The 11,783-nt window shown below is 33.8% G+C and overlaps 1 protein-coding gene across 1 annotated transcript; it reads right to left on the bottom strand.

Moving 5' to 3' along the window:
- Positions 1–1,056: 1,056 nt before the first annotated feature.
- LOC110877301 (protein S-acyltransferase 24) lies at positions 1,057–10,389 on the bottom strand. Its single transcript, XM_022125449.2, has 13 exons — positions 9,915–10,389; positions 8,770–8,910; positions 8,539–8,651; positions 7,013–7,092; positions 6,744–6,907; positions 5,820–5,952; positions 5,613–5,712; positions 4,807–4,864; positions 4,634–4,711; positions 3,553–3,651; positions 3,326–3,404; positions 2,478–2,626; positions 1,057–1,733 (listed from the first exon to the last, which is right to left on the bottom strand). The coding sequence occupies exons 1-13, from the start codon at positions 10,176–10,178 to the stop codon at positions 1,278–1,280; spliced, it is 1,914 nt and encodes a 637-aa protein (XP_021981141.1). The 5' UTR covers positions 10,179–10,389; the 3' UTR covers positions 1,057–1,277.
- Positions 10,390–11,783: the final 1,394 nt, after the last annotated feature.

The following is an 11,783-nucleotide window of genomic DNA, read 5'->3' as shown; positions in this document are numbered from 1 at the left end:
TTCTTTCAATAAAATATTTAAGAATCCTATAAATTATTTTGATGGATAAAAATTAAAAAAAAATTAAAATTTAAAATTTGAAAATTTTAATTTATTTTTAGTTATCAGTTTTTTACTTTAATAAAAAAATATAAGAAATATTTAGATACTTTTATGGAGGAAAAATTATAAAATTTGAAATTTAAAACATAAAAACTAATTTGAAATATAAGAAGCCTTCAAATATTTTCGATGTATGAAAATTTATAAAAATTGAAATTTGAAAATTTTTAAAACGTAAAAACTAATTTGAGATTTATAAAATGTAAAGAACGTTTGAAAATCTGAAAAAAAAAATCAAAGTAGTAAAAATAATAAATTATTTTATTTAAAGTGAAAATTAATAAATCCTTTTAGTTTAACAATATTTATGATTTATAAATAAAGTGTTTATATATTTAAAGTTTTCTTTTTAATTTATCACCCAACCCCCCACCCTTTGGCCCCACCACCTGACAACATGCATCTCAAATATGCATTCTTCAACAAATATGCATCTCAAATATGTAGGGAAAAAATGATACCCATAATAGGAACAAATGGATGAGGTGGACAAATGGCAAAAAACAACCCAAAAAAATGAGCTATTAGGGATGGTCTAAGTAAAACAAACACGTTGATGAGTTGGTGTAAACTAGGGTCGATGGGACAACATTTCTAGTTAAAACGGGTTAAATATGCCATCCACATATGACCATTTAATTAAACAATATTTTTGTTGTATTTTTGGTCATGACAAGAATCGTTATCCCTATTATATGCTACGTGGCAATAACAATGACAATGAAATAGTGATTTTAGATATAATTTATATGTATATTATATCCAAATACACTGTTTTTATATGTGTATTCAACAAGACACCTAAAAGACACCTAAAATCATGTTATTTTATACGTATATTGTATAGCTATCTATTTTAAAACAAAAGAAAACCTAAAATTCTGCTATTTTCCCGCTATAGAGGCCAAAATTTATAGCGACACATGAGCGCTTCACTATTATGTTACAGAGTCATTTATGTGATAAACATACTTCATCACTATCATATCCAATGTTTAATGAACAAAAAATCACTCTTGATGCTTCTTATAAATATCTGTATACACAATATTCTGAGATACAAGAACAAGGTAATGTATAACTGCCATTGCATGAAGTAGAAGTCACTCTAGCTCTGAAAAAAATGATTTACCCCCCAAAAGGCAAGTGGTACAACATATAATGTTCATATAAAATCATAACCCACCCCTAGATCGGGAACCTCGGCCTAACCCTAGACCTAAACCTAATGGAACCGACGAGTCCGCTTTAGGTTTACTGTGGGTCCCATGGCTGCAACCAGAAGAATGAACATGTCCCGCACCCGGACCCACACCTTGACCATGACCATGACCATGACCATGACCATTTCCATTTGTTTGATGAGAATGATTAGAAGTAACACCCCCGTTTTGCATGTTCAGATTTAGACTCATATTATTATTATTGGGAATTGGCATCATGTTTATACCCTCGGATTGAGGTGCGGATTCTATAATTTCAATGTCTTCATTGTAACCGTTTATTAAGAAATCTGAACAGTTTTTCTTGCAGCCGTGATCATACGGGTTTCTGAATCGGCCTTCGGGGCCTCTTAGGTAATTGTACCGCATCATGTTTGCCATTTCGTTTGTTGTTATGTTACGGCCAACCTGCACCAAAAAAGTGATTTGGAATTCGTCATTTAATTGGGTTATGTCTTATCTAGTGTTGTAAGAATCGTTAGGCATTAGTTAGCTGGTGGGGTACTGACTACTGATTAATCGGGGATTAACTGGGATTAATCGGATTGGGATTTTATATGTAATTTTCAGTTTTATATGTATATACACACATTTTTATATGTACTTTTTTTAAGTACACCTGTTTTAACACCTTCAACCCATACTTTGAAGTAGATAAGATTAATTGGCGGAATTTACAGGTTTTGTCCAGAATTTGGCAGGAATTTATAGATTTTGGCCTGAATCACTAGACTGCCATCTATTTTTCGCCGATTAGGACCGGATTTGACCACTGTTGACCGCCTAGCAATTAATTAACCGATTCGAGGAAAAATTACTCGTTGAACCTCCGACTAGTGATTAATCGGAGGCTAGGCACGATTTTTACAACGTTGGTCTTATCTCTACGAGTCAAATGAGCAAAATAAAAAAGGTTAACGGGTCAAGGAAGTTGAATGGGCAGAAAGTCACCCAAAGGCTGTTATTAAACCATTTTATATAAAAAATCGGACTATTGTTGAATTTTAAAATAATAACTCTAATTATATTTACCACACTTGTTCATAAAGAAACATTTTTTGAATAAAAGTTTTTTGGTTTAACCCAACTCGACGTGTACAAATAATTTAAATCGTTGTTAATATAACGAGAATGAAGGGTGAAAATAAATACCTGAGAAATTTGCATAATCGTTAACGCCGCCACACCAATGAAGAGGGAAAAATCCGAAACTAAAAATAATAAAACACCAACATGTTGATTACCAACATGTTGAAACCATGCTCCAAACGAAGATGGAGCTAACGGATCGGTCACAATTCCTGCAACAAGAATTATGTTATTTTAGCATACAAAATCACCCAACTTTGCATGGTAAACAAAAAAATAAATAAATCACCTCCTTTATCAAAAAAATACGCATCTGAATATTTTAAGTTAAATGGGATTTTAGATTTAATTGATGGGGTTGTTGCCCTCCAACGAGGTTTTGACAGTTGCATCTAACAATAAAAAGAGTACAAAATAAAAAAAAATAAAAAATAAAACTAGAAGTGAGAAAACTTTGGCCTTTTAGTTATGAATGGGTCGACTTGTGTTGTGTTTTATCTAAATCACTTTATTATAAAACTTAGTATAAATGAATCAATATACCTATTAAAATCATATTTTTAACAATCATTTTATGAGGGATAGAGAAAAACATGTGTGTATATCTGTATATATTGTGTTTTTCTACGTCCCTCATAAAATGATGAGGGACAGAGAAAACACGTGTGTATATCTGTATATATTGTGTTTTTCTACGTCCCTCATAAAATGATGAGGGACAGAGAAAAACACGTGTGTATATCTGTATATATTGTGTTTTTCGACGTCCCTCATAAAATGAGAGGGTTTAAACTTTGGTAAATCTTTTGTACATTAGGGTAAAATTTGAATAGTACGTTTGGAAATAAATTTAAGCGTGAACATCTTCTTGAGATATGAGTATTGTTTGACCAACGTTAAGAAAAACATACTTGTAAGAGCAACCACACCAGTTAAAGCCATTGCAAAAACTTCTAGAACAAGAAAGCCCACAAAATCCCATTTGTTTTTCTGCATAAAAGATATGCACAAGAGATTAATTACAAGAGTGAAAACAAAATGGTATCAAGTGCAAATGTAAAATGAAGCCAAAAACGACACAAACAAAAATATTTTTAAGTTCCCCCAATAATAATATAAGTAATAAATGAAGACAAACCTTCCCGACGCAATTGGAAACCCAAGGGCAGTGATGGTCAAATTGTTCTACACAACGCTCGCAGGTGGAACAATGCTTGGCGCGAAGTGGCCGTACAATCTATATATCAAGATAATATGAGATAGTAAGAAGATTGCCAGAAAGTAGATATATCAATTTCAACCCAATGACTAATTATTGATGGGTTGATATGGATTATAAATTACAAGGGTATAAATTGATTAAAAGGAAATAGGTCAAACAGGCATAATAAAGATCGTTTAAAAGAAAATTGGTCCAAGCTAGCATAAAAATAGACAAAATTATAGGGGTGTTCAAAAAGTTCGCGGCTCGCTCGAAAAAAGCTCTTTCGAAAAAGCTTGTTTTATTTTTGAGCCGACCTGAGCCAGCTCGTTTTGTAATCGAGCCGAGCTCAAGCCAGGGGTGCTTGGCTCGTGGCTTGACACGTGGTTCGGCTCTGTGGCTCGACTTGATGGCTCGTATGTATGCGTGTGTGTGTGTGTGTATTTTTAGATATGTGTGTTAATTTGTTTTGTTTTTTTTTTTTTGTTATGTTATCAAAATTTCTTAAAAAAAGTATCGGCTCGATGTTTTTACGAGCCAAGCTCGAGCTCGACTTTTCAGCTAGAAAAAATAATCAAGCCGAGCCGAGCTAGCTTGTTTAAGTTCAAGCTCTAGCTCGAGCCCACCCCAGCCTGGCTCGGCTCGATTACAGCCCTACTAAACTGAAACGGGTCAACAAAAGGAAAGTCGTACAATGCGCACTTTAATGCACAAAACCTCTTAAAATGATTTTATTAAAAAAAAGATTATCATTGAAATAATATGAATCTTGTAACCCAAATTCACACACTAATTTTTAAAAAAATATAAAAGAATGGACACGAAGTATGTTTGGTCCAACCCGACTTTACCTCTTTAGACCAGTACAAAAGGATTACCCGTTTTGACCCTAGCTCGTATTGACCCGTTACCATAACCCGTCCAACCCGCCCATTTTGCCACCTCTAACGAAGTAACGGAAGTCACGTTGAATCAGTGTAACACGATTAAAGAGAAAAAATGACACGTGTGACATTACCTTACAAGTTGCACAGAGTTGAGACCAATTACCAGCTAGCAAAGCGGGTTCGGGTATATCAATCTTCAGTAAAGGCTCCTGACCATTGCAAATAAAAATTATGAATTTATATAACTAACGAATATAATATTCATACACAATAAATAAATCTTATAGAAAGAAACACAACTTACATTATCTGTTGTATCTTTTGAATCGTTCCTGTTGGCTTTTATGAAACCGGGATCTTTGCTACAGAAACCAGAAAAGGCCACCACACAAGTCAAGTTTCACAAATTTTGATAATATTTTAATTAAAGATACTTCAGTTAAAAAATATCAAATGTCCTTGTTTTTTTTTGTTTTTTTTTTTTTTTTGCATTGGTACAGTGATAAACCCTATATACAACACGAACTTGCTAAAACATAGGTATAAAACGATAATTCTTGAGCAGAGACCATTTCAGCCCATTTAATTATAAACAAGTAAAATAAAAAATTAGATAAACAAAACAATTGTTCTTTCGTTTAGAGTGAAGTACACAGATGGTCCCGTGGTTTACCAAAATTTTGGATTTGGTCCCTAGCTTTCAAAAGTACACGGATGTTCCTTGTGGTTTAAACTTTGTAACGCAATTAGTCCCCAACCAACCACAAATCTAAAGGTTTCAATAGCTCTAAGTTAGGGTCTAAATGCGTTACAAAATGCAAATCACTGGGACCATTGGCAAAGTTGGGGACTAAATGTGTTACAAACTGCAAACCACCATGTACTTTTAGAAAGCTAAAGACCAAATCCAAAATTTTGGTAAACCACAAGGACCGTCTTTGTACTTTATAGTTTATTAGTAATGTATAAAGCCTCATAAATCAGTTATTTAAAAACTAAATTATTATATAATATTGCTTTCGGTAATCATCTTTGACCACACTAAGTATTTATTAAAAAAACAATTTGAACAAGAATTGTTTCAGGCCGATACGAACAACCCTGACATACCGGCTACACCGAGAGAAAAGTATTAATCCTGAACTTGCGAATAGTACACCCATCCATGCAAAAAACGCAGAACCAGCAGTTAATTTTGGTAAATTTGAAGCTGCAGTCAAAGAGAATATAATATCATAAGAATTGGCTGGCCTCATTGACCACAAAAAACATGATAGATTATTTTATTTAATATTTCAAAAAAGGTTTAAAAGATACCCATAATGACGGAATTGATATAGGTCAAAAGTAGCGCAAATATTACACACAGAAGTGCTGGTGCTAGTCCTAGTTTTGAAAGTCGCCCGAATGGCCCTTCGTAACGTTTTTCAAATAGTTTCCTAGCATTACCCTGCAGAATCAGATGTCACTGATAAAACAATAAAAAAGGAAGAAAATAGAATATTAGATTTAACTGCCAATTTCGTCACTATGGTTTGTCCAATTATGCCAGTCCAGGCCAAATTTCAAATTTTTACCATTTCTGTCCCTGACATTCTTGAAACATGCCAGTTCCGTTCAAAAAAAAAACTAACTTATGTTAAAACCTGCAAGGGTAAAAATGTCATTTTCCATTTTTCTTTTATTTTCCCTTTTGTTAAACCCTATTAAAATTCCACCCCTTTTAAGAAAAAAAAAGAAAATAAAAAAAAACGAAAACGACGTTTTACCCTTCATTAAACAACAGGTTTTAACAGACGTTAGTTTTTTGGACAGAACTGGCATGTTTCAAGAATGTCAGGGACGGAAGTGGTACAAATTTGAAATGGCAATTAACTATAGAAAATAATATTACATAAGAAAACTTGTGTGAATATAGCAAAACACATTAATAATTAACCGACTTTAAATAACAGACTGCCTAATAAAATCAAGGACTACACGAATCACGGTAAGCATTTTTAATTAAAAGATACAACTTTAAACCCTCATGGGGTGATGCTTTCACTGGAATTAATTTAAAAAACAAAATGATGTTTGGAGATCTTATAGAACATAGAATTAAATGTAGAAACAAAATACAAGTGTGATAGTTTTTCAAACAAAATGATATGATATAATATATAATCGTGGGCTGTAGCTGGTATGTATTTCTTAATATTAAAGGTAACTCTAAATGTTGAAAAATCAAGGAATACCTACAAGGAAAAATGCAACTTGTCGATGATTCTTATCAGAAGCAAGCTGTGCTGGTGTAAGGCCAGTATTATCAGTCACCATTAAATCATCTTTCTTTCCAGCTTGTACCAATACCGTGCATGCTTCTAAGTTCCCTCTGATAGCAGACCAATGTAGAGGTGTACAACCTAAAATTGCGGGATATATGACCGGTCAAAATAATTAGGACTTGCTTTTTCTAAAGAAAGTATACTAAGGTAATTGCAAAAAAAATAAATAAAAAACTACAGTACCCTCTTTATCCTGGCGCCCTCTATGAGCATCCAAAAATAGAAGAAGACGTATACTATCTGCAAAACCTTTATATGCAGCCCTACAAGACAAAGTACAGATCCCTCAGTACATTTTACTTTTTCTTTTCAATAACATAGAATCTCATAGACTGTAACTAGCAGGATTCCCTCGCGCTTTGCAGCGCGGATTTGATCGGCATCTGTTCAGTTCATTACAGAACCTGTACGATATCGGCACTCGGTATATTTCAAAAGAAATTGAAATGAGTTAAAACATACATATTATTTATGGTATAAGGAGTGAAAATGAACTTAAAAAATGTATGGTTCACACCGACCTACGTAACACACACACACCGGCACACATACACACATACATACACACATACATACACACATACACATATACACACATACATACACACATACACATATACACACATACATACATACATACACACACACACATATACACACATACATACACACATACAGACACACACAGACACACTTACACACATACATAGTGCAAGTAATGGGAAAAAAGTCAAAAACCCATAGTTATTGAGAAAACCTAGGAGACTCTAACCTCCCAACATTTTTTGGTTCTGAGAAAAATCACACATGTAATATACATGTTTTTAAGAGTTTTGAGCAAAAAAAAATACAAAAAAGCGCCGAGAGGATATTATAAAAAAAAATTAACAAGTTTTGTACAATGCGACTGTAACATATGTTACACATGACTGTTACATATGTTACACAAAAACTTGTTTGTAATTTTTTTTTTTTTAAAATTTGGTCGGCGCTTTTTTGATCTTTTTTGCTCAAAACCCTTAACAACATGTATATTACGACTATAATTTTTTTTTTTCAAAAAAATAATGTTGGGACCTTAGAGTTTCCTGGGTTTTCTCAATAACTAAGGGTTTTCTATATATCCTTTCCCTATATACATATACAAATATATATAATATTAAAAATGTATATTATTTATTAGTTTATTAGTATTTAACTTTAAGTAGTATATTATAGTATTACAATAAAACAAAACGTTGTAAAATTAAAACCAAAAACCTAATAATTATACCAAATAAAAATATTGATAATTTATTTAATAAAAAGATTATTATACCGTTTTTTGATTATAGCTAAAAAATACTACAAAAAGGAATAAAATGGAGCATTGGATCGAACCCACAATCAAGTTTAAAAAGCGAGATTGTTTACCCATAGCCCAATAAGAAAAATACACTAAATGGCAAAAAAAAAAGATATATAGCAATCCATGGCCCACACATGTGGACCAATGGGGTATAACTACTATTTACCAAACTTGCATATGTTATATAGTTAATTAATTAATTACAAAAAATCACTGTTTTTTTCCCATAAAGATTCTCATCTTAATAGATTCACCATTTCGTTGCCAATGCCGTGATGTAATTATAATCATGAAGCAGAAAAGATACTTAAGCCTGTATCAAAGTTGAAACTTTATAATATAAAAAAGGAGATTCAGGTACCAATGTAAAGGACTTCTTCCTTCATTATCGGGGACATCGGGATCTGCATTCCATTTTGTGACAATGTGATAAAGAAAAGCCGTTTGACCATACTGTGCAGCAACATGAGTCGTCTGCAATATATTCAAACTAATATATAAACAGAGATATATAAGGTGTTATACAGATGTTATTTGTTCCTCAGTTTAATAGAATTGGTTGAAAGGGTGTATAAGTAAGTATAAGACTAACCTGATATCCGTATATATCAGCAGCATTAACACGAGCGCCTTCTTCAAGCAAAAGATCTGCAACCTGAACGGATCCCCTAACCGCACTCCAATGCAGTGCTGTTTGGCCAGTAAGATCCACTGCATTCACATCAGCCCCACGCTGCAAAGTTTATCAAGATTTTGGTTATTACCATATAACCTTAATCATGTTAAACGCAAATGATTGATTCGTATCAACAAAGGTTCAATAATACTTTAGCGTTGACCCCCTTTAACATAAACATAACCCTCTTAATATACTTTTATTAGTACTCCCCACCCCACCCCAAGCACGCACACACGAACGTTGATCACACACTCAAGCCCTCTTTGTAAAACATACAAAGACATCATAATGTGGTGGCGTTGATAGCCGAAAGACAAGGGAGTACATGCATTAATCGACCTTTGTCTCGATTGTTGAGTGTTATGTGCCTTATGTCCAAAGCTTGATGCAAAACTACTATCGAGCCGGGGGTCTCACTGGAAACAGTTTCTCTATTCCTACGGGGTAGAGGTAAGACTGTCTACATCTTACCCTCCTCAAACACTACCTAAGCTGTGCTATTGGTGGGATTTACTGAGTATGATGATGATGATGCCCAAATCATCCACATGCGGCATGGCAACCTCACAGGTCAAAGCCAATTGCACATATATTGTGCCCAAATCAACCATGGTGTCTTGTGGCAACCACACCCCTAGTGCCCCCATCCCTTTCAGCACCATCACGGCCCGCCCCCACACCCATAACACATAGTCTAATAAAATTGCATACACGATACACCACCATGGGCGAATCTTAGTTAGGGCCCCGGGCCTGTTTTTTCGCTTCGACGTGTAAATTTTACCAAAATTTTTATATGTATTCCCTTCCCCCTATTTTTTTCTTTAAAACTTCCGGCCCCTATTTAAAAGTTCAAGATCGACCACTCTTAACACCACCACCCTTATATTTACTAAACCGAATCAGTCATTTAGTTGGGTACATTTACCAACCACATACCAAAAACATCTATTATATCACTAATTCTATAACTTCACTTAACAAAATTAATAATTTCCTTTAACAACTAAACATAAACTACAACATACAACACAACAAACATCAGAGCTATAACAAACCTCAAGAATATATTGAGCAGCAGCGACACGGTTGTTAAGCGCAGCCCACTGCAAAGCACGATAACCTAAATCATCCGGTTTGGTAACGGAACAACCTTCAAACTCCACCAGATTCCGAAGCTTCTCCATATCACCATACGCAGCCGCCGTATACACGTCATTCTTCAAACTCTCCTCCGCCGCCGCTCCACCGGCGATCTCTCCGTTTCCGGTTCCGGCAGGTGGATGATCGGTGGTTTCTTCGACCTCGATCTCCGACGACATGTTGATTATATATGTCGATTTTGATTTGATTTCAGATGTGAATTGAATTGGTGAAATGATATGTTGAAGAATGAATTGAAAGATTGTTAGGGTTTTGAACGGAAAAGAGACGACGGGGTCGGTGTTGACTCGGTGGTGGTGATGCGACGGGTTTTGGATGTTCGAGAATGATTACAACGGAAACAACCGAATCAAACAAACCCAGTCTCTTCTATCAGATTCCAAAATTTATATTTCCTTATTTTTTTTTAAAGATAACATTTCATTATATTATATTTTAGTTTTAACTAGAATCGCCGTAATAGACGATGTAAAAACGTTCACCCACACACATGTTGCGTCGTGTTAACTCGCAAAATTTAGAACAAACGTAAAAACGTTAAAACAAAGACGCACGTTGCGATGTGTTAAGTCACAAAATTTAGAACGAAACATAAAAGCGAAAAATTTCCGAAAAATGAAAAATATAAAGAACCAAAGTTGAAAGTAAAGAAAGTTGTCAGGATAGATTGCAAAAGATAAAAAGTTTTGTGTTAAAACTAAAAAAAACAAATAGTTTTGGGTTAAAAGTAATTTATGAAATACTTTTGGGTGAAAAGTAAAAAAATCATTTAAAAAAAAAACCCCCAAAGCCAAGGTTACAACAACAATATGCATAAGCATTTTTTCTTTGAAAAACCCTCAAAAATCAAGATTACAACACATAAGTAAAAAAATCAAAGTGGTTAAATAGCAAAAGATGGAAACTTTTGAATTAAAAGTGAAAAAATCAAATAAATCAAAGGGGTTAAATTGTATAAGATGGAAACTTTTGAATTAAAAGTGAAAAATCAAATTAATCAAAGGGGTTAAATTACCAAATATTAAAACTTTAAACCTAATTGTCAAAGATTAAAACTTTAGGGTAAATTGTCAAAGATTAAAACTTTAGGGTTAAAAAGGAAACAAAGATTAAAACTCTAAAGTTAAATTGTCAAACATTAAAACTTTAGGGTTAAAAAAGAAAATTCATTTTTTTTTAAAAACTCCCAAAGCTTATGATACAACTACCATATGCATAAAGTAGTTGCTAAGTTATAGTTTGTTAATTTGAAAAACTCTCAAAGCTTATGATACAACTACCATATGCATAAAGTAGTTGCTAAGTTATAGTTTGTTAATCAGAAAGATACTTAAATACTTTTAAGTTTTATCACCGTGAAAAAATTATACTTTTTTTTTTCAATTATCAAATGAGAATTATTAAAGAGAATTCAAATTAAATAAAAACTAATCTGGTTAAACATATATTACTTATTTATATTGTAGATGAATTTGAAATTCTAAAAGGTTATTAGGCTACTCGGTATAGGGAGCGGCATAGGGCCGGTGACGCCCTAGCACAACGCCCCCTAGGTCCGTCCCCGTTGTTGGTGTCCTTCCGAAGACGTTCTCGCCAGGCCTCTCACTCTCTCTCTTCTTCTGTACACACACACACACACACACATATATACGTAGGCCCATCCTCCACACCCTAGATCCATCCCATTTAGGCCCATCCTCATACCCGCTTACGTGTACGCCTACGTGGCGGAACATCCTTTGAGGACTACCCTCCTCCACACC

This window comes from Helianthus annuus, chromosome 9 (genome assembly GCF_002127325.2).
Source record: "Helianthus annuus cultivar XRQ/B chromosome 9, HanXRQr2.0-SUNRISE, whole genome shotgun sequence".
Taxonomy (NCBI): domain Eukaryota; kingdom Viridiplantae; phylum Streptophyta; class Magnoliopsida; order Asterales; family Asteraceae; genus Helianthus; species Helianthus annuus.
Note: the sequence above shows the minus strand (reverse complement) of the source record. Positions and strands in the feature narration are given on the sequence as shown.

Bases quoted from the DNA above. Each gene is read 5' to 3' on its own strand.
- LOC110877301 (XM_022125449.2), bottom strand. From the start codon at position 10,178: ATGTCGTCGGAGATCGAGGTCGAAGAAACCACCGATCATCCACCTGCC. The intron at 7,093-8,538 runs GTACCTGAATCT...TTTGTCTTGTAG, and splicing joins GGAAGAAGTCCTTTACATTG to GGCTGCATATAAAGGTTTTG. The intron at 3,652-4,633 runs GTAATGTCACAC...CTTGATATATAG, and splicing joins AACTCTGTGCAACTTGTAAG to ATTGTACGGCCACTTCGCGC.